The following is a 24,470-nucleotide window of genomic DNA, read 5'->3' as shown; positions in this document are numbered from 1 at the left end:
TTCATTACATATGGGATTTTCAACGATAAAATATTAGACAAAGATCATATTAGGTGGTTTTGATAAAAATTTACTGTTGAAAGGGCCATATCACAGATAACACATATTATCTGTGGCCATATGTAATATAATATTGCGAATATCTGCGAAACCGTTAAAAATTTAGAAACACTTTAAATAAAAAATGTTCACTTTTTAATTCTGCATCTGACAGAAAAATAATATACAGAATGTTGCATTTAAAAAAATTGAGATATACCATTTTAAATATTCCGATTTTAGTGACGCCATAAAAAATACCCTATATAGAATGACGTAAAATAAATAAATAAATAAAACTAACTTTACCATAACTTTTTTTGTGACACCCTGTATATAACAAAGTATTTTAGGATACACCCCTTTATAAACCTTATGAATAAAACTTTTTTCACATCTGTACAATATTTTGATGTACAAAATATTTACTCTAAAATTGTTTCAAAAACCAATCTATATAAATTATCTCGTAAATTATTATTGGAATGAAAATTTTATGGCAAATCCCCTGACCAAAAAATATTTTCATGAGCATATTTGAGACAACCTGTATATCTAAAAAACTATTTTTAAAATCTGCCCACATGCTAAAAAAATAATAACATTTAATTCATTACATAATATCTCAGCTTCTAAAATAAACAAATATAATTAAATGTTTATTGATAATTACTATCAGCTTACATCCGATGGAAATCTAAAAAAACTCAAAGAACAATTTTTTGAATTATTACTACAATTAATAGCAGCACACAGTAAGGCCATCCCTGTATACTACAGGGCGAGTCAAAATTAAAAAACCCATCTTTGGCTCTTTTAATAAACAACTTGTTTTTCATTAAAAATGCAGTTGGAACTGAAGACAGAAAATTAGTGTAAAAACGATGTTGGACTTGTGTATGCGCTTTTAGATGTTTAACGTTACAGTAAAAAAATAACAGAAACCTGTTATTTTCACTTGTTATACAGGGTGGTCCGAACTATATTACGGAAACTTCGGCAGCATATTCTGCAAAAAAAAATAAGTAAAAAAGTTCGTATACACACGTTTCGAAGACACAGGGTGTAGAAGTTTCATTTTTATTTCGATTCAAAAATTATTTCTGTAACGTCAATATTTGGATGAAAATTGGTACCTGGGAGCTTTTTGGATCTGGAACTATCTTCGTCGATCAATATCTTCGTCAAAATCTCAACTGCTGCTCTGACTCTCAAGAGTTGGCGCCTGGCGCGCAGGTCAAGCGGGAGTACGCGAAGATTAGCAGAGTTGGCTAGCTGGCTAGTGAGTAAGCTGTGATAAAATGCTCGCTATAAGATAAAATAACAGATGTAAAGGTTATTTGTGAAATCTTCTATGAATTTTCAATATCTCAGATAAGTACAAGGAGGCCCAAAGAGTATTAAAGTATACTTTTCTTTGGTATAGGGAGAAACGTAAGAAAAAATACACTGCTTATAATTAAATAATCTTTTATTGACGATTTAGTACATTTAAAGACATTTTAATACATTGTACACAGTATTTTCTTAAACGGTAATATATTTAGTCCAGTGATAATATAAGGCCCAGTTCAGAAATATTTTCAAAAATCTGATTATTTTCCTCTGTTCTTAAAACTGTATTGAAAAATAAAGTTCCTTAAAACATCAAAAATAGTTGTTTCCTATATAATAATCAGAAATTCGGTATTTTTTCTAAAATTTGTTGTCTATTATAATTGGACTACTTTTTTCGAGTCTCAAAAGTTGAGTTTAAAATTGGCAACCAGACATAAATGATCAGAACCCAAAATTTTGTTGGGTATTTTCATGGATCCAAGTTCACTCTTACGAGGTAATCGGTATCTAGATAGCAGTTCTAATCTATGGTCTTTGATTTCTCTACCTTCACGTTTACCACTGAAAAATAATAATAATAATAAAGTGTGATTATCCAACTTAAGCAAATTCAAGATTAAATAAATTCAGCAAACCCGCGATACATATTTGTTTTTCTTTCGGAAATATGCCCGGACATAGATTAATATTTTAAATTGCGCTCTTTGTGACGTAAGAACATTTTATACAGCGTGTCTCAAATTTGAGATATGTCATCAATACTTTTTAATGCCAACCCTAAGGCTTAATGTTCATGTCCATTATCCGTTGATACGACGGTCCGACACGACGGCGGCGGCGCTCTGATTGATTTTCATCCGTAATTTTTTTACTCCAGCCGCAGCCCGTCAATGGAGAAAGATCGTACGATAACGGACATTTTGACGCTTTTTTGACAAATTTAATCTAACCTTAATAAAAATATAATAGTACAAGAGTCTAGTAACGTCGGGAAAACGAGAATTTTAAGGAAGCTGGTTCTTTAATATATCTTTTGCTACGCTCTGCTGTGCTCACCTGGCCAAACTGCGGGCCGTCTGGCCGCTGGTAGACTACTGCGGTTCACTACTATTGCGTATCACATCTGTACAGGGTACCCCATTTTCGTGTATTTTATGGGATTTCTCGTTTATCAGGAGAGATACAATGATGCGATTTTCACATTACTTTGTTACTTTTTTATGAAACTAAATATGCTACACACAGGTTTGTCCCAGCCTCCTTAGTTCCTGAAATACAGGGCGAATTTGTGATCCTCAGTAGTGAACAGATGTTGAATACAGATATGATACGAGTAGTGAACGCAACGTCTACCGGCCCCTAGACGGTCCGCACTCGGTTCAAGAGAGCATAGCAAAAGATATATTAAAGAACCAGCTTTCTTAGAATACTCTCTCGAAAACGTTGCTAACTCTTAGACTATAAGCGAAGCTATAAATAAAACAGCGAAGTTGGAAATGAAAATATAAAATGACACCAATCGCAAGTACCAATCGCACCAACAAATCGTATATCCGATGAACGGAGACACGAAAATGCAATAAATTTAAAAACTGCGTAATTTTCTAACCAATCGAAGTTTTTAAATTCAACCAATAAAATTAATGTATCATCGTATCGTCGGATAACGCATGCATGAAAATCAAGCTTAAGTGTTTATGGCTAATCCTAAACGATACATCAACTTATACAGGGTGTTTCACAAAACATATGTCATCTCTCGTGAGGATATTCCTCATGTAAAAATAAGATTTATTTCTTATATCAACATAGGTTAAATTTTGCTTTGTGTCAGTAGCTACAGGGGGTTAAAGTTCATTCTTCATTTATTTTTTTCGATTTATTATAATTTTCATCTAAGTGAAATTCAAATGAAATTGTTTATCAAGTGAAAAAAAGACAGTGGCTTACATGTTTTTTAGAATAATATTCCAGTGGCAACCGATACGCACGTCCTTGGTAAATATGTCGACAATTTTTTAGAATTAAAATAAGTCGCATCTTCTGGAACTTTTACCCTCAAAGTTTCATTCGAATTACTAAAGGCATTTGAAAGAAAATTATAATAAATCGAAAAAAACAAAAACAAGACTAACTCCCTGTAAATAAAAACAAACAAAGCAGAATCGGACTTGTACTGATATAAAAAATAAATCTTATTTTGACGTAAGGAATTTCCCCACCAGATACGGCACATATTTTTTAAAACATCCTGTATAAATAATTAATGAATATAAAAGATCTTTATATTTTAGTGATTTAGAATAAGATAGTTTTATAATCGAACTAATATACACTAAACATACCAGAAGATCATAATCGGATCATAGATTTCGATTTATCTCATATGTAATTCTAACGATAAAAAGAATACTGTTTTTATTCGAAAAACATCGAAAAACTAATTTTTTTAAGTTTCTGTATAAACATAAACCATTTTTTGAAGTGAAACTTCTTTACTCGCAATAGGAGTAAAAAAGCAAGATCGTGACACACCACGGCCTTGACACGACATGCGACATGGCCTTGACCATGCATTGACGCATGAGCTAGCGAGAAAAAGTGATAAGGATCGCGCAAACTCCAAAAAACATTTGATTTGATTGAGACATTATTTGACCAATATCCTCTGGTTGTAAAAAGTAAATTTTCATGCATATTTTTATCGACAGGTTTGTAGGTTCTGAATAACGGTCTAAGTAAAGCATTTAGCTCATTTGATAGCTCAGAATTAGAATTATTAGAATTAAGCAACTCGCATTTTCATTGGAGGACATTGTCATCTTTATTTCAAACCAACAATCAACGAGAATATTCGTTTAATTTAACAAAATTACTGTAAACCACTATAATTACAAATTATTGGTTAGGTTCAAAATTTTTTCTCTTAAATAAATTTAAGCATTAACATTATTAAGCATTTGCTTAAAAATGTGTATTTTGAATGGTATTCCACAAAATTTGCAGGCTATTGAGGAAACAGAAAATGTACAGGGTGAGTCAACGATAGAGTAAAGTCCATTTTCTCATTTGTTTCGAGGTTTACAAAAAAATCTTAAATATAAAAGTTATAGGGAAGGTTAAGATACACATTTTAAAATTATTATAGAGTATACAGGGTGCTTTAAAAAAGTGTGGCGGATATAACATATGTTTTTTTAAATGTAACACCCTATTTTTTATTTTATTTTTAGATTCTGCGTAAAATTTCATAACTTTCTTATATATAATGTTATATACCTAAAATTAATAGCTTTTGTAATATTTAAATTTGTTTAAACAAATGTTAAATTGCAGTGTGGTAAAAAATTGTCAGTGGTGCCATTGTTTCTGAAGTTGGAATACCAAAATTTGGAATGAGAGTTTTACAGAGATGAAAAAAAAAGATATATGAAAAGATATTTTAGTTAAATGCTACAGGGTGTTCAAAATATATTTATGAATTTCAACTACTTAAAATTAAAAAATCTCAATTTTTTTAAATGATACACCCTATATATTTACATTTTTTCTGATAGATTTTGCAAAGCTCTTCAACTTTTATTAAGTATGTCAAATACCTATTTTTAATAGTTTGCGATTTATTTCAATTTCATCTATTTTTACCCATCTTTAATACAATTACGTTATAATATCATAACTGTCACGACAAAAAATAACAACTTTAAAAATTTCATATGTCTGTTAAGCAAGTTAAGAACAAACGTGAATTTATAGTTTAATTTGTTGTAATAAGTATAAATGGTAGAGGTAGAGATAATAGTTACAGATTTTCCTGAAAATAAATTAGTCAATGTGACTGATATACACGAACAAGCCAAGATAAACATATTTTTTGGTTCAGTACTGTATATAATGTGTTTTTTTTTTAAATTGGATTAGGATCGAAAGAAATCAACAGAAGTCTTTTGTTTTAAATTTGTCGACGTTTCGCAAAATTTATTTGCATCTTCAGGACGCTACAAAGTTAAGAGAGCAAAATACAATCAAAAAAAAAATTTTTAAAAATTTAACAAACAACTTAAAACACATATCAGTGGAATTCCACACATATACAATTGGTAAAACTACCCTAATGTTAACAATTAAATAAAATATATGTATATGTTACTCACATTTAAATCTGGACTTTCTTAGTCATATCCATTAATACACGGATATTATATACAGTAAATCTAATTTTTATTAGATTTACTGTATATAATATCATACTTTGCTAAGTACTATAAGTATAGATGTGTAGATTATCTAGAAAACATTTTAATATTATATTATTTTCAGTGTATAATGGGACGGTTTCGCGGCAGTAGTAATTTTGGCTTTACAAAATGAATTATAAACCATCAGAATTACTACGAGAAAAAAAAACTTTACTATATGTCGAAGAAAATTCGTATATCAGTAGTCATCAACAATTAGGTAATCTAATTAGTATTACCCTAATCTGTGGCTATTCTCCGTGACGGAAAATCCAAGAAATTCACGACTACAATTTGAGTTTATTTGAGTAAAGTTAATTAGTTTTAAATAATAATAACAATTGTAACTAATTATTAAACTACTTGTTAAAAATAAATAAAAAATATTTTTGTTTTGTCACGGTAACTATAATGTTATAGCGTAATTGTATTAAAAATTAAGGTAAAAATAGAAAAAATTGGAATAAATCGCAAACTATTAAAAATAAGTATATGACACACATTATAAAAGTTGAAGAGCTTTGCAAAATCTATCAGAAAAAATGAAAATATATAGGGTGTACCATTTAAAAAATTCGAGCTTTTTTAATTTTAAATAGTTGAAATTCATAAATATATTTTAAACACCCTGTAGCATTTAACTAAAATATCTTTACATATATCATTTTCCTCATCTCTTTAAAACTCTCACACCAAAGTTTGGTATTACAACTTCAGAAACAATGGTACCACTGACAATATTTTTACCACACTGCAATTTAACATTTGTTTAAACAAATTTAAATATTACAAAAACTATTAATTTTAGGTATATAACACTATATATAAAAAAGTTATGAAATTTTACGCAGAATCTAAAACTAAAATAAAAAATAGGGTGTTGCATTTAAAAAAGCATATGTTATATCCGCCACACTTTTTTGAAGCACCCTGTATACTCTATAATAATTTTGAAATGTGTATCTTAACTTTCCCTATAACTTTTATATTTAACATTTTTTTGTAAACCTCGAAACAAATGAGATAATGGACTTTACTCTATCGTTGACTCACCCTGTACAACAAATTAGAGGAATAAATTGAAAATAATATTCATATTAAAACAGCATTATACATATCATCCCATTGCTGCCAAAAGTCACTAACTTACTTTTTGTTACTTCCGAGAAAAATGCGTCTAAAGATGAATTGCATTGCATAAAGATGTGATAGTAACTATTCGGTATTAAAATAAAACATAAATAGCCAGAAATCGTAGTTAATGACTTTTGCAATCGATTCTCCGCTTCAAAACATAGTTAGTGATTGAATTTGGTTGTTCGGAAAAATGTTAGTTAGTGACTTTTGGCAACAACAGGACGATATGTCACTTTTTCAAACATGCCCTTCAAATCCTCCAATTGAATAGCTGTTAGTAAGAAGTTTCACTTCAAATATATTTGTTTGTAATTATGTATGCTATAGAATTTCCGCATCTTTTAATCGCTAGTAAAAAAATCATCCTCGCTTGTTTGGTTAGGTTGTGAATGAACTTTCTGGCAAACTCTGTATATTACAAATCTAAGTAAAGAACTGTAAGTACCTGTAAAAAATATAATCCACCGATATCCATTCGTCGTGATAAGTTGATCCTTCAGAGTTTTCGTGATGGCCATGATCATATACCGATCTTAAGGCAAATAAATGAGATATGGTGCCTGAACAGAAGAGTTCCGAATTCTTCACAACTTCCTCAGTGGTTTTTTGAACGGTTTTTTCAGAATTGTGCAGCTTGATGAGAGCGGATTCTTCCGTTCTGGAGATGGTTTCCTTGTCATCGCGTTTCTTTACAAGAATCGCATGTTGACTGTTGTCTGTAGGCAGACAAATAATATAAATAGACAAACTTTATTATATATTTTATTTCAAATAATAAACAGAGGTTCTAATAGTTTTTACGTTGATTATTGACGAGTTTATAGAAATATAAATCCGTCATGCGTCGTCTGGCTGTTTTTAGCCAGTCTTATTGGTTTATTTAATAAATGACAGATCATATCTCAATAATGATTCGAAGAACGACGCACTGACGCAGATGAGTATGAACTCGACTTAAGATTTTTGAGACTTGTCAAACTTCTGCCAAATTATAGGTTATTATTTGTGTCAAAGAACCAACGTTCTGGAAAATGATAAATATTCGCAAAATAGTTTTGAATTTGGGTTTGTGGTATTATACGTTTTTTGTTTATTAAAGTTAAGTGAAGAAAAAATGTTTGAAGTTAATTAAGGAAATATTTAATTATTATAAATTATAGGGATATGTTAAAGACAGTGTTCAAATCTCGATCAACTATTGTCAATAACACAAGAGAAATGACTGTAACAGAAAATAATTTAATGCAGTGTACAGGAAAGAAAGCATTTTGAGCCATTTGATTTTATCTAGCCAATTTTTGTCACATAATTATATGTTCATATTTAGTTTTAATTCTGTAATAATTAAAATACGTTTTACTCTACATTGTTAGTATTTTGAAGATACATAAATTCTTCATTAAATATTGGAAAAATATCCTGGACGCTTTTAAAAGTGACCAGTGTTTGATATTAATTTTGCCTCACCCCGTATATCTTTTCGGGTCAAATCTTAAATTGGTTTAACATATAATAGATATTTTAACTAAATATTATAGGCTACACGGAATAAATTACAATTTAAGAAACTGATATTGTAATTTAAAATCTATTCTTCGTTTTCATAAAATGTGAAATATGTTAAAAACTAGTGATGGGATAACTCGAGCGAAAATTCGCTTGAGTACTCGATTATTGAAAAAACCGACATCGCTCGATTATGAACGAGCGATGCAACTGACGAGTTCCAAGCGACGAACGAAAGCGATCCTAGAACGAAATAAATTGAAATTTTAATAAAATTTTAATGTGACATACTCGATAAAAAGCCGAACGAATTTTCTACATACATTGCAGGTAGCAAATTTATACGACGCCGTATATATATTTATCCGTTGCGTATGAGGGACAAAATTTTACGCCTTATATCGACAATGCTTTAAAAAAAACTAAATCAAGCGATCAAGCGAATCGCTCGCCGCTTGCTACTTGCCATTCATTACCGAAAGAATATGTGCCCTGCGCACGCAACACCCTGCTTGGCGCTTAGCGTTAACGAGTACTTACAAGATGCGACGGGTGAAAAACCGTATTTTTAAATACGAGTGATATTTCGCTAGAGCGATCACTCGGTTATTGCAATCGCTTGAAACTCGAGTACTCGATTATTGAAATTAATCGGTTTTTCCCATCGCTATTAAAAGCCTTATATTTTAAACTTTAAAGCGTAACATTTTTTGGAGACACCCTGTAGAACTTTATATATTTTTGTAAAACGCATTTCATTTCAATATAAACTACCGTTCTTCTTTGAGCCTCTGCGTCGGATAAGAGGCGCCACCGTGTGTATATGGGTAGTTATCTTTTACACATGCATGTATATATTTCTATGAATTTACCTGTAATTTCCAATTCTTTAGGTACTAAAACTTTTCCGTGTCTTGTGGTATTAGAATGGTCCAAACATCTCTCCCCTAAGTGTTTATAGGTCAGAACACCCCTAGTAATATATTCGTACACAGCAGAATCTGGTTTAGTATTAAAATCACCAGTTATTATTATTGGCAGATATTGATCACTGAAAATAAAGAATATACAATAATTCATAAATATGTCTTAGGAAAATAATAGTCTTTCTAATGACAGAAATAATGATTTCATCAACAGACGACATTTTGATTTATTTTGACACTTCGGTCACAAATTAACTACAACAGATGCGAAAGAACACCGAATTACGCGTTCAGGTTTCTGCGACCTTCAGAAAGAGTTCATAGACAATCCGCATCAATGTATAGTTTGGGTTATTATTTGTTTGGGTGAAAATAATCTGCACCAATATGTTATCGAGGCATTTATTCTCACAGTAATTTAATAGATTGCTCGTCATATTATATCAGTTCGTAGGAGATTAGGGAAAAAAATATTTATAGTATAAAAAATTAATTTATTTAACAAAATTTAATTAAAGATGTGACAAAAATAGTTACTTTTCTATTGGTTCTATCGGACTTTTTTCAACTATATAAATCTTTATTTTTTGTAAACTTTAATGCATAAAATATTTTCAATCTAATAAATAATTTAATGATGTAAATAAGAGGAAATTTCTCACATCGGTGGTCAAATTCTATAGTTTTCATTATATCAAACAGCCTCTGAATGTTTTCTTCAGTGCAAAACTCATCAAAATTTAATATAAATAATTTTTCCATTTCCAGTATATAAAATGAACAAATTTTTCCACTTTCATGATCAAAGGCTTTTAAATGGGTAAATAATTTCGAGTTATCCAGAGATTCGGATTCTTTTGCAAATTTTAGACAAATATCACATTGATGTATTTGAAGACCCTTTTAATTGATGTAGTCAAACATAATTAAAGGCATTTTGAGTTGAAAACATTTCTCAGAGGCTGTTTGATATAATGAAAACTATAGAATTTGACCACCCGTGTGAGAAATTTCCTCTTATTTACATCATTAAATGATTTATTAGATTGAAAATATTTGATGTATTAAAGTTTACAAATAAAGATTTATATAGTCGAAAAAAGTCCGATAGAACCAATGGAAAGGTACTATTTTGTCACATTTTTAATTAAATTTTGTTAAATAAATTAATTTTTTATACTATAAATATCTTTTTTTTTTCCTTATAAATAAACACATTGTATCCCATTTTAAATAAGATATACAAATTACTAAAACTTAGAAATAACAGTTCAAAAGTTCAACAAAAATCCTACACCCGTTTTTAAAAAGAAACATATAACCACGCACTATGTCATTCCAGCAAGCGAATACGACACAGCATAGGTTTCCGGACTAAACGACTGGTGTATTTACACCACTCAATAGGCGTGTGGGGTTTGCCGAGCGGTTTCCGATGCAGTCGCTTTCTTTCGCATCTGTTATAGGTAATTTGTGCTTCGGTTTTGTATTACGAGTTTTTGATTTAAGTGAATTGTGTTGCGACTTTGTTGTGATACTTTAAGCTTAATTTTTTTTTACTAGCTAGCAGATCTCGCAGCCGAAAACTGTCCTCTTTAGAATTGCTTGTAGTGAGAAGCCTACAAGATGCCGAAGCAGCTTAACAGCCGTTGCTAAAAACTTATCGCAACCTTATATCCTTTAACTGCTGTTAAGGAGGTAACATTTTTTAATGTAAATAATAACTGTTTATATATTTATAATTAATTTATTTTTATTGCCTAAAATATTTTGATTAAAAGAAAATATGTAAAAGTGGACAACGCTGTGCCGGTTGAGCTTAATCACGTGACTAAAAGTTTATTTGGTATTATTATTATTTATAGCTAATCATTATATCATAAGATTGAAAAAAAAACGGCATCAAGGTTGGCTCGGAAGTGATTTGGTTTGGTTTGGTTTGGTTTGGTTTCGCTGTCATTTCATACCTTTGAATAAGAAGACTAAGGAAGGAGCATAATAATATCCGTGTATTCATGCATGGTGGGCGGAAAAAGGACCCTAGGGTGGGGATCCTTGGCAGCTCTGTTTGACGATTCATTTGACACATTTGAATTTGATTTGAAATTTTGTGGATTTGTCAGTCTTTACGGAGCTTATTTTATGTTATTTATTATTTATTCTACTACCGATAGTTGTATAAAGGTAGTAAATCTAGATAGAAATTGTGGCAGAACTTAAATCAACAGTGACACTATCGCAATTTATCGAAAAAGACTCTAAAATAGTTGGTTGTGTAGCGTGCGGTAGATCTCGGCAAAAATCGAGTGAAATAATGGAACAACTTTTCGCTAGTAAGTGACTATATAATATACATACGTGTAGTAAACTGATCATTTATGAAATTCGATTAAATTAACTAATTATATATTTTTCTTGCATTTTTGCTTTTATTTACTGCTTGTCAAAGATTAGATGTCAAAGAATTTAGATACGTCAATTTGATTTACCTGCTTCAGTAGCGTATCGGATGTTTGTGTTAATAAATAATTATTATAACTTATCTATTTTTATTAGAATTATATATTTTTGTAACAATTTTAATAACTACCAACATTTATTCACAACGTAAAATAAAACAACATATTATTGAGTCTACCCCACGTCTACCCTACATCATAGTTTTACATTTTTTAAATAAAATTAGAACGGCACTGGTAAACCGGAATTTAAGTCGGCCATATTTGAGGCCCATCGCGGTGGACCTAAGATTTTTGATATGCTCCTTCCGTAGTCTTCTTATTCAAAGTTTCATACTCATAATTAAATGATGAATGTCAGTGATCGGCATTTCCAAGTTAACTTGATGACGTTTTCTTCGATCATGCGGTAATCTTACCTTTTCTGTGATCTTGAGAAACTTAACCTCTCAATTTCGGCCACCAACAGCTGAGTTTGAGCCAATCTCACATCAGTTCTTTTAGGATTATACAACAAATGCGTGGTAGCAACTATAAATTCGTTTTCCGGCTGATTTTTTGGACTAAATTTCGCTATGATCGCTACATTATCCCTGTTCAGCACACCAACATAGGGCTGGAAGAATTCGACTGTCTCATACTCAACCAGGTTGACTTTGTCAGCTTGATAAAAAATGGCACAGCCGTCCGTGGTCATACCTGTCCGTTTTTTATACAACCCTTTGTATCCTTGTTACAATAAAAAAGTTCGAGTATAATAATAAGAACATTCTAAAATTTTGTTTATTGTTTCCTTACCTAAAAACTCAAACTTATTATAATAGTCTGTTAAATGGGACTCTTGTACTTCTTGCAAACACATAATCTATAAGAAAAAATAAGATAATTTTGAGTTTAAAACTCACGAAAAATAATTAAACATAGAACAGTAACATTATACAGGATATCTTTTAAGATAAGTACAATAATAGAGTAAAATTAAATTTTCATTTGTTTTGAGAATTATGAAAAAATGTTAAATAGAAAAGTTTTATAGAAGGTTTGCTTTAGTAATACAAATTTAATATGATTTTTGAAACTACTAAAAATAGGTATTTCTGTGCGTCTCCAAGTGGCTCACCCCCAAGAACAGTTAACCTAATAGGACTGCTCATTCAGCCAAAAGTGTCCGCCAGGTGCATGCGAAAACTACTCGCTTTGTGACGTCATTGTAGCCCTTGTCATGGTTATTAGCCCTTATCCGGCAACCAATAATACACACACGTGCATTATTGGTTACCGAATGCAAAACGTTCATTATTTAGTTTATTTATTTAAACACCTTATATGTATGCAGTATAGAAAATTAACTGCATAAATCGTATTAAATACTCGGATAATGCATTTTTAAGAACAGCAGTTCCCAGCATCACCTTTTGCAAGCATTCTTTTTAGAGTACTTCCATATTTTGCTTTAAAATAATTAATAAACAAAATCGTGGGCACTTAGTATGCACTTTGTCACATATAGCTAGTAGCTCTAAAAACTTTAAAGACACCTTTTTCACATTTAAAATTGACAAAATAATTAACTCAAAATTTCTCAGCTGTTATTTTTATAAGTTTACCATAGGCAACTAATAATACACACTATCATGACAAGGCCACGAAGTCTTTGACAAGGGCTACAATGACGTCACAACTGTCAGCTGAAGCGCGGGAAGAGGCGAACGTACGTCTTATGAGGATGAGCAATCCTATTAGTTTACCGTTCTTGGCTCACCCCTATAAAACTTTTTTAATTTTTCAGATAAAAAACGAAATTTGGTATGTTAGTATATGACATAAATTAGGATTGATTGACGTATTCATTGTTTTTGGTCATTTCCTCGAATTCCAACAATTCTATTGGCTGAAAAATTCATCTGTCAAAGATTTTAGCCAATAGAATTACTGGAAATCTATTCAAGGCCGTTACGCCGATAAGCCGTTCTGCTTTTTCTAGGATGGTATGGATGCACCCTCATTCTATTCAGTGTCATTTTTTATCCAATAAAGTAGAAATATACTTAGGGTGCCATTTAAAAATCAAAAGTTGTAGTAATTTCCGGTGAAACAGGAAGTAAATTTCACACATCATAAAGTTCTATGTAAAAATGAAAAACCATTAAAAAAATTTCGAAAGTTTTTAAGTAAAGTACTCTGCTAAGTATAACTTTCTTGTCAATGTTCTAACTGACTTTCCTTAACTGTCAAAGTTAAAAATAACGCCTATTATTTATTTTAAAAATAAGGAAAATGCTTGCACTTATTTAATAGACAACCAATATAATAAAAAATCTACCAAAGCCAAAAAAATGATAAATACTGCTTGTTCTAAAAATATAATATTACTTATAAACCGAAGATGTTGTCACGTTGATTATAATCATTATATTTACTTATATTTATAAAAAGTTGCCATAAAGAAATATCATGAACCGTTCATGAACCTCTTCTAAGTTTACTAATTTCACTAAGATCTGACATTTGAACTACTTTTGTCTAAAACATTAGGCAACCAATTATACATTGCGAATTACGCAATTTTCCAAAGCAAAGTGCAAAAATGTTAAAAATAAGTATTTTCGTATCAAAACATTTACATACATCTGGTAAAATTTTACTTATTTCTTCATACAGATTCCTCCATCGAATTTTCCATTCTAATGTTTTCTGGTTATGATATTTATACAAATATAGATGTTGTTCGATCAAATCCTGAGCCAACACATTATACGACATAAGTTTAAACTGAAATCCTGGCTTTTCATCATATTTATTCACTTGTTCCCAGTATCTCTTTGATAAAATTTTTAAATCTGGAAAAATATATACTAGATAATATTAATAATCATTAAAAAACAAATTAAATACAAACTGAGAATATTTCCCATTTTTGTTACAAAATTTACCTCAATAATTTAAAAACATTATGAAGCAAAAAGAAATGTTCTAATTTTTAGATAAGATAAAAGAAGTTTCAAGAAAAATATTATTTAAACAAATTATCATAGTTAATTCGGTATTGTTTAAAATAAGCTTTCTAAAGAACATTCATTACATTTACTTTACCTCGTTCATTGGGTTGTGACTTTCTGAATATACTATCATCACTCCTACTTCTTGTCATGTAATTTCTTGAAATATGTAAATTATTAATACCCTGCATTTGTTGAAACATAGTGGAAGAAAGGGTACCATATATAAAAGGATATGCTGATGAATATACTGCGTTTCCATAATAATACAATGGATAACCTTTTAATAGAAATAAGTAAAATAAGTATTTGCACTTGACATTACAATAAACTGATAATTTTAGATTCTTTTATTTGTAAACAATGTCTGACACATTTCTGATAAGTTTGAATACTCACAATTCATATATTGAGACTCCATTGTGTTATTTTGATAATCATTTTCTGTACTGACTTGGGGACACTGCATAACAAATGGCCTAAATTGAAATATGTTCTCTGCGCTTGTTGATCTTCGTATAGTTCTATCTCCATCTAAGAGACTAGTAACAGCCCATGAACTTGTTGCACCAGTGTTCGATAATATATTACTGGGAATATTAGACATACTGGAAGGAGCAAAAGAAATATTGTCTAACAATTTGAAATACCAGTTGTTAAATACTACTGAAAAGTTAAAACGAATCCGCGAAGTGTTTTTAAACATGTAGTCATATTTATAAAATAATTTTGTAAACACGGATGTTTGTTTATGCTGAGACTTTAGAAATACATAACTATTTTGCTAAATTAAAAAGTTAACCTAAATGTTAAATAACGTCAGAAAAAAAATTGCAATAAAAAATTGACATTTTGAAAGGTAAGTAGGTAAGTTCCGCATTAAGATAAAAGCAATAAAGATACTCTAGATTTTCGGTTTTTGGCGTCCAAGAATAAAAGAATCAAATAACAAAGGAAGAAAACTCTGACATCATAATTATTTACCTCAATTAATTGATTATTGACTTCAGGTTTTCAGTTTTAAAATTAAATTTAATTTTCGGAACGTTCTTATCTGATCCCCCTATAATCGATAACAAAGCGCTCTACTTTTTGACAGAACGGACCTTGATAACTTTCGATTGTCTGCCAGCGAGTTTTTTGATAAAATTTGACATTTAATTGAAGTTGAGTGAGGCTGGTCAAATTATATTGTCAATAAAAACAAGTTTAAAAGGCTCCAGCCATGGTAAGAATATTTTAAAAATGCACTATAACTTACAGTAATTATCATAAATATCAATTTACTATTCAGAATGTAGTTAAATACTTGGATTTCTATTACTGTAGGGCAAGCCCATATCTTGGCCCAAGACATTAAATGAACTAGTTCAAAGGGATATTATAATTAAACATGCTATTTTTTAGGGTAACGAAAGTTCCCTGCCCATGGAGCTATGCTCTAACTGTAAGTATAAGATTTTATTAGTTATATTTAGACATCAGTTTGATCCAAGCTAATTTATAAGTCTAGGTTCAAAAACATTTCCAATTTTTTATTGTTTTCTTTTAGAGATAACAATCATTCATGCAATTTCTTAATATTTTAGTTGTATATAATTGTTTAGTTAAAATATGGTACAAGCTTTCTTTTTACTCATGTAGTTGATGCTGATGAAATCCGTCGACTTGGAAAAAGGTTCCGGAAGCTAGACTTGGACAATTCGGGTGCTCTGAGCATTGATGAGTTCATGTCTCTTCCAGAATTACAGCAAAATCCACTGGTTCAACGTGTAATTGATATATTCGATGCTGATGGAAATGGGGAGGTTGATTTTAAAGGTATGTCTTTAATTTTAATAGTCATATTTTTGTTCCGTATTTAATATGCTTGCTTTTATTGTTATTTGTAGAGTTTATACAAGGAGTGTCCCAATTTAGTGTTAAAGGGGATAAATTATCCAAATTGAGATTTGCTTTCCGTATCTATGATATGGATAATGATGGGTACATTTCTAATGGAGAATTGTTCCAGGTATGTAACATTTTAATGAACATTTTTAATTTTTTTGACAGTATTTACATACAGTACAGTATTTGAATAAATTACCATTTTTTCATATAATTGAGTGGTAAACAATCATTGTTAAACCCAATGTCATAAGCCCAGTTATATGTGGCAACAATGCAAAACAATAAGAGATCTCCTAACTTTGGCTTACTTCTTTGATTGTAAATTGAAAATATTCTTATGATATTCTTTGCTGTATAATTTTACTGATTTTTGTTATTTACTTTCTAAACGAAAACAGGTATTAAAAATGATGGTGGGCAACAATTTGAAAGACACCCAACTTCAGCAGATTGTGGACAAAACCATTCTCTTTGCTGACAAAGATGAAGACGGCAAAATCTCTTTCGAGGAATTTTGCAATGTGGTTGGCAACACTGACATCCACAAAAAGATGGTTGTAGATGTTTAAACATTCTTTGTTTAAACTCCTCTCTCATAAACCCATCTTTAATTCTTCTTTTCCAATGCATAAGTTTTAAAAAATCACTTAAAAATAGTATCTCTATACATATATTTAAAGAAAACTTAAACTTCAAAAGAGGTTGGTGTATTGAGTAGTCCCATCACGGCTTGTTTCCTTCCACATTATATGTATTTTGTGATTTTAGGGGTATAGTTGTCAAAATAAACCGTCCTGTCAGATTGAAGGTATTTAGAAATGGAGATTATGATCTCTTAATCTAAAGTTTATCAACTGAAACCCTGTATATTTGTGCTTTATTGATTTCAAAGTAAATTAAATTCAATATGCACTTATAACACATGGTTTAGATCATGTTTTCTACAGATATATACATGGTGTTTTAAAAAATATGAATTACTGTAACTTTTTTACCAGTTATAGGAAAAAATCCACTCTCTCTATTCTTGTAGTTTTTTTTCGAGTATCTTTGTTACATCTTTACTAAAAAGCTGCAAGAATACTCCTAATGATAAGGTGGTGCTATAATTAAGGGTTTTTATTTTTGAAGCACTTCATATAAATCTTCGGCGGTATTTTTTAAATCACCCTGTATATTATTCTTCTAAACTGCCAGACGGTTTTCTCTTTAAAGTTTGTAATTTTGACGGCTATTTCACCCATAAAGACAAAGTTAGTTTTTAAGGTATAAAATTAAATCTTTGTAATCTTAGATTGACTTAATCGAAAGAATATAAAAATCTCACAAAGCTAAGTTGTAAAAACGTTTAAATCGTTGCAATGTAAAGCTTAAAGTCATTTATCTCTCCCATTTAACACTAAAAACACTAAAAATAAAAAAAGCTTTTAAAGAATATAATAACAAAACTACAAAAAAAATTAAATAAGGTTGTTCTTTATAATTCTAGGTGTTGTGTGTATTTTATAGCTTTAAGGAATTTGCAATTTACTCTATGCTATAGTTGCTTGATTTCTCGAAAAAAAATTGGGATTCTGTAGGTTAATTTTTGTTGTTGATTTTTTTTATGTATACTAACCTATAAGATAAGATAAAAATATTAATTGGGAAAAAGATCTATGTAGACTTCTATTAAGTTCTATGCGGTGAGTCAGAGCGTAATACTAAGTCTACAAGGTTAATAGAAAAAGCACCAAAAAAAGAATATTGAAGAAATGTACGAAAGTTTTTAGGCATATACGATGGAACCAAAAATTATGAAACCAAGAGACAAAAAACTAAATGGCTTTAATCCTTTTTTGTCTTTTTCTTTCTATATATTTAGAAGAATTTTCATGTATTTCTTCCTATATTAATTATTTTTTTATTGGTGCAGTTGGATTAATATCCACTCTTAGTCGTTTTATTGTACATTTTATGTGAATTAAGATTAAAACAAGAGTTGTAACAAAATATATTTGCTTGTAGTTGGAGAGTTATTTATTCCAATGTAATGTTAATAAAAAATATTGAAGAAATGCGTGATTATATGTTTATGTTTATGTTGTTCAATAAAAAAATATTTACCTCTCTGTATGATGGTTTCTGTGATTTTCTTCCTTGTCCTTTGTCGAATTTTTAACGGATCGTGAGTAGGTATCAAAATATTTTTTCTTTAATATTTTATATCCTTAAGGCCGGTTTTTACCCTTTTAATATAAAATATTGAAGAAATAATATCTGATTCTATGCTTAGATCAATGATAGCGAACTTATGACACGCGTGTCAGTGCTGACAGGCGAGCTCATTTTTGTGACACGCATCCTTCAAAGATAAAAAAACACAATTCAAGTATTTGTCTATCATGACGCACAGAGTTATTTAATAATATTATTACTTACGTTAATAATTAATCATTTTACTCAGAAACGAGACGTACAAGACATCTGTGTCGGAAAATATCTTCGGTTGATTTTAAAATCAGAAGTTTTCGGCTCTGTATTCTGCCTGTGATTCTGCTGTTTCGCTCTGTTTTTGTTCACGCAGTTCCGATGTTGATCGCATTAACATAATACTAAAATCGTGGCTTTGTCATAATATTTAAGTATTTGAGTTTTTAATAGTGCAGTTATTGAAACTACAAAACACTCAGGTACGAGGTTGGTGCGATGTAACACTGTTTCGGGTAGTAAAAATTAAGTGAAAAAGAATCCGAACTAGGCGTCGTGTTGTGTTGTGACAATTTCAAATATTAGTAAAATTGCCGAAAAAATCTTAACGCATAACGGAGAGCGGATTTAGGGCGTTGTTGTGTGCAATAACATTCAGTAACTCAACTTTCCCGGATATTCAACTCTCCCGAAACAATATTTTATAGCTTCATAGTTTCTCACACCGATTTGATCAAAAGCGTAAATGGATTCAAGCTGTTCGGCGAGACAAGTGAGTAAACATAAGTGCTCGTTACATAATCAAAAAAATAAATAGACGTATATGAGAGGATAAAATATAATTTACAATATTAATGGTATACTTTTTTTCATGCAGAATGAGTGGGAAGAAGCAGCTCACAACAGAACTCAATGAAGAAGAATTGTAAACTCAGTTAACAGCTAACAGCGACAACCAAAAAGTAAAGAGGCAAAAAAGCAATGAGATTTTTGAATGTCCGGAGTGCGGTAGGCAGATAACATCACGTATCGGGCTTTTCAGTCACAGAAAAGCTCATGAAAGAAAACGCCTTGCGTGACCATCTTCTGATGCGTGTCCACTACTCATCAGCGAGTAATGGCAGTATGTATGTATACATTTTTTTAATCAACTAGTGACTATATGCTTTATTAATGTTATATCTAAAATTTTATAATTACGTGTACCTTTAAAACATTTCGTTATAGCCTAAATAGCCCCAATTATGACCCCACTAGCAAAACCGGTGCGTAAAACTATGCTCGCTACCGTAGTTGAACCCATTTAAAAAGTTTTGTTTAGCAGGAAAATTATAATACAAGTTATATCAAAATATTTTTTCATTTTTATTTTTAGAATTTTCACAAATAATTATACTTCCTAACACTTTTAGAATAATTATATAATAAATTTTTCGTATACCGCGATTTAAACCCGTGTATTTGTATACACTAGTTGTTTACGATATTCTCCGATAGTGGCAGCACCGGCGCGGCGGATAATATATGCGGATAATGCACCAAGCCTATTATACATTAATACATTATATCTACGAATGTCAACAAGAACTATGTGTTAAAATATTAGCATATACAGTACGTCTGTCCGTTCTGTAGCTACGGGGTATCCGTGAGAGGGGAAACGATATTCTCTCGATGTTTTTCGTAAAAAATTAGACGACGTGTTCCATCAATAAAAATTCGACACATTTGCAAGTAGTCAATAAGATGAGTGGGCGGAGCGATTTGCGGCGACGTACTCGACAAGTCGACGTATAAAATATATTGTTGTTTATTTAAATGTTTTTTGTCCGCATTCCTTTCATAGACACAGATCCAGCAGACGAACTGTATACAGGGTGAGTCTTAATAAGTATTAATAATGTAAATATTAATTTATTTTACTTTGTTTTTTCCACAAAATTATTACTCTTGGAAGACCCCCATATTTGTTCAGAAAAATATCATTTCGTACCGATGTGCATAATATTAATATTAGATACAAAGTATTAATTAGTCCCCCTCAGCACAGAACGGCTATGTATGAGCGCAGCTTTAAGTTTACTATTTATAAATTATATAATCCTCTGTCACCTCGTTTCAGAAGTTCTTTTAAGAAAGCTATTACAAAGGAATTTCTGAATCAATGACATCCCTCCTTGTCTCTACGAATTACGAATTCTTATTGTCTTGAAAATAGTTCTTTTTACTTATTACTTTAAAATAAAAATGGTATAATATGTATGTTTCTGTTGTTTTGGTTGGCCCCCAATGTAACCATAATATAAGCATAAATTAGGTCGATTTTTTTTTGTGTGTTAATATAAAATCTAGTGTTTAAGAATTTATTTATATATATTTTTTGATCATTTGTTAAGGGTTCAGTGGTAGAGCACCGTATGGTGAACTTCCCCTTGAGGTTTCTAAGATTGTTAGTAGGAATGAGCGTGTTTTTTTTTACACTTTTTTATTGATTTGTATTATTTTTATATATATCTTGTTTATAAATATTTTCTATTGTAATCTCTGACAATCTGTGAAATAAAGGCATTATTTTTTTTTTTTTTTTGTCACGTTACACGGTAAGTAAATCTATTGTCGGCCCCAAGGGGCAAGACAATAGTTTTTAGCTATCTTCTCAAGTTTAATAATTTTCTCATTATGTTGCATGTTGCGAGAATAACTGACTTCTGAAGTTGTATGTAAAGATTTTGGTTAAGTTCCAGTTTTTTCAGATTGTGAAGGAGCTGCTTGGGGATTTCTCCAGTTGATCCAATCACTTAGGCACCACTGACACCCTATCCACTCCCCAGACCTCTTTCATATCCTGTGCTAGTAAGGTATATTTGTCGATCTTTTCTTGATGTTTTCGGTTGACATTTGTAGGGGCAGGGACAGCGATATCAATAAGATAGATTTCTTTTTTGAGTTTGTCCAGCAGACATATGTCTGGTCTGTTATGTTGCACAGTCCGATCTGTTAATATTTCTCTATCCCAATATAATTTACAAGCATCATTCTCTAGGACGTTCATTGGGACATAATTATAATATGGAATGCGCTCGTTAATGCATTTATATTTCAAACTAAGTTCTGTATGTATTATTTTTGCTACGTTGTTATGTCTGTCGGTATACTCTCTTGAAGCTAGTGTTGTACAACTACTAATAATGTGTTCTATATTCTCGTTTCCTTCTCCGCACATTCGGCATACAGTTGTTTTAATTGTGGGGTCCTTTATTATATATTTTAGGTATGATCTTGTGGCTATTACTTGGTCTTGAATTGCGCACATAAATCCCTCTGTCTGGTGGGAAAATCGTTCCGTGTGTCAGCCATGCTACTGAAGCTGGCTTATGAATGCTGTCCAGATCAAGTGTGTTGAGGTATCGGCCATGTAGCTCTTTTCCTTGCCACTTGCTTTTTTGCAGAGCTATTGTGTAACCAGCATCTATATTCATTTCTTTATCATTAAGATTCAGAGGCGTCAATTTTTTATCTGTTTTGCTTATGGTATCATAGAGGCTTGATGTTGATGCTATCGTGTGGAAATACGTTCGTAGGTTTTTAGTTTGTTTTTTATGTTGTAGTCGCAGATCCATGACGCCTCGCCCCCCTATTTCTCTTGGAAGATGGAAACGTTCTTTACATGCTTTTGGATGATGGGATCGATATTTTGTATACGTGGTTTTAACAGACCTGTTTAGTTCGTCCAGTTCTGTAGGGGTCCATTTAATGATTCCAAAGCTATATGTTATCGTTGGCATTACAAATGTATTTGTAGCTTGGACTTTATTGCTTCCGCAGAGCTGGGTCTTCATGACAGCATTTAATCTGGTCTTGAACGTGTTCTTTATTTGATTTTTCATTTCACTGCCACTGTGACTGTATAAACCCTAGATATTTGTATGTTTCATGTTTATCCATAGATCTCACAGTTCCTCCTCCTGATTCTTCTAGAAGGATGAAATCATCTGACTGACACCATTTTCCTCTTTTCATATGGTTTGTTTTACATTTTTCTAGGCCAAAGTTCATTCTTATATCATTGGAAAATTCTTCAGTTGTTTTTATAAGTTTATTTAGACCATTTTGTGTGTTGGATATCAGTGTTGGAAATCGCACATTGATATTTTAAATTCACAATAAAAAAACTTAAAAGTATTATCTCTAAAATCCTAACTTGGATATTATTTATTTGAATCTTCCGGTTGGCTCCATTTTTCTTACTCACTGTTAATTAGGGCGCATCAGTATTTTTTGCGATGAATATAATCAGATTAAACAATTGAAAAAAAACAGAGTCGGACTTGAAATAGTTTTGTTGTTAAGGTACCCAAACCAAAAAAAATATAAAGTGTATATTAATAATATACTATTTATATTAGTAATACATATCATTGTACTCAGGAGACCAAGTTTTTTCAAAATCTGAAATAAAAAATGCAGGTCCGTATTTAAAAAAATTAAGTTGGCCTCTGTATCTCACAAATTATTAGCTAATTTGAAAATCTAAAAATACTTTCAGATAACCCTAATAAAGTGGCTATGAGATTGTGCAATTAGTTTTTTTTATTTTCTAAAAAGTAACGACAGGAAAAAATAAAATTGAATTTCAAAAAAATCCGTTTTTTCGAGAAAACTCAGCAATCCTTGAAATTTTTAAAACTTTTTTTATTGCATCTTGGTGAACATCCGAAAGCGCAAACTGTTAACTATGTTCGTATCTATTACGGTTACCGAGATACCAATGCTCGAACTACCTCGAATTTGTAGCACCCTGTATAAGTGGGTAATTTGATATTCCTGAAAGCTTCTTATGTTTATGATACCACCATAAATTTACAGATTGCTCGGAACATTTTTATATCTTTTGTAATCGATAACGTTAATGCTTATTGAAGTCTAAATATAAATGTCTCTGTTTACTGTCTTTAAAGGTGGGAAAATATCTGTTAAAACGGCCTGTTTAAATATTATTTAAATCAGAATGAAACAGATCAACCCCTAGCATTAGCATAACTAGCAATTCATCCTGGGGGGGGGGGGGCTTAAGACTTTTTTAAATGTAGAGTAACAATAAAAAATAAACGCATTTTTTGAATAAAACTCTATCAATAACTTTGATACATTTGGTTATTAACTCTTGTTCCCGTGGATTATTTATACAGGGTGAGTCTTAAATAAGTGCAAATATTTTTAGGGGTAGTATATTTCAATCCCAGAAACACGATTATGATTTATTATTTTTTCGCGAAAAAAAAAATTGAAAATTTGGAATTTCTTGAAAAAATTTTCCAATTTTTTTTAGTTAAAAAATATAATTTGTTAATAATATGGCAACATAAGTAGTAAATTAAATTTTTTAGAAAGAAAATCCAGAAAAGATCCAGAGGTTCTCAAAATGTTGGCAAAAAATATTTTTTTTTTAAATTGCAAAGTAAAATATCTCGGTTATTTTAGATTTATTTGAAAAACGCTAAAGAGACAATATGTTTCTTTTATCGAGATCTACCAGCCCTGAAAATATTTGCACTTATTTTAGACTCACCCTGTATATGTATAAATAAACTACTTATAGAAAAAGAAAATAATTTTTTTATTTAAACAAAACCAATCGTCAGTTAACGTAGGTTGTCTGTGGTATTCCTTATGTAGGTATTTCAAATGACTGAAGAAAATTTGTTGTCTTTAGATTAAATAAAAACGAGATAAAGTATGATTTCG

At 30.6% G+C, this 24,470-nt stretch overlaps 2 protein-coding genes across 3 annotated transcripts; one reads left to right on the top strand and one right to left on the bottom strand.

The window, feature by feature from the left end:
* Positions 1-1,492: 1,492 nt before the first annotated feature.
* On the bottom strand, positions 1,493-18,820 carry LOC115875888 (protein angel homolog 2). Its single transcript, XM_030891450.1, has 10 exons — positions 18,763-18,820; positions 18,642-18,679; positions 15,042-15,250; positions 14,737-14,922; positions 14,272-14,483; positions 12,442-12,508; positions 12,063-12,372; positions 9,131-9,309; positions 7,198-7,468; positions 1,493-1,938 (listed from the first exon to the last, which is right to left on the bottom strand). Exons 3-10 carry the CDS (start codon positions 15,247-15,249, stop codon positions 1,779-1,781), a joined length of 1,593 nt encoding a protein of 530 aa, XP_030747310.1. The 5' UTR covers position 15,250; positions 18,642-18,679; positions 18,763-18,820; the 3' UTR covers positions 1,493-1,778.
* On the top strand, positions 15,721-18,648 carry LOC115875889 (calcineurin subunit B type 2). Of its 2 annotated transcripts, none has more exons than XM_030891451.1 (5): positions 15,721-15,870; positions 16,050-16,089; positions 16,287-16,463; positions 16,535-16,656; positions 16,934-18,648. In XM_030891451.1, the coding sequence occupies exons 1-5, from the start codon at positions 15,868-15,870 to the stop codon at positions 17,102-17,104; spliced, it is 513 nt and encodes a 170-aa protein (XP_030747311.1). In that variant the 5' UTR covers positions 15,721-15,867; the 3' UTR covers positions 17,105-18,648. The 2 variants fall into 2 exon arrangements, with proteins under 2 accessions (XP_030747311.1, XP_030747312.1); XM_030891452.1 differs by having other exon boundaries at positions 15,738-15,870; positions 15,972-16,089.
* Positions 18,821-24,470: the final 5,650 nt, after the last annotated feature.

Source organism: Sitophilus oryzae, unplaced genomic scaffold (assembly GCF_002938485.1).
Source record: "Sitophilus oryzae breed Bouriz unplaced genomic scaffold, Soryzae_2.0 scaffold_1396_pilon_pilon, whole genome shotgun sequence".
NCBI classification, from domain to species: Eukaryota; Metazoa; Arthropoda; class Insecta; order Coleoptera; family Curculionidae; genus Sitophilus; species Sitophilus oryzae.
Note: the sequence above shows the minus strand (reverse complement) of the source record. Positions and strands in the feature narration are given on the sequence as shown.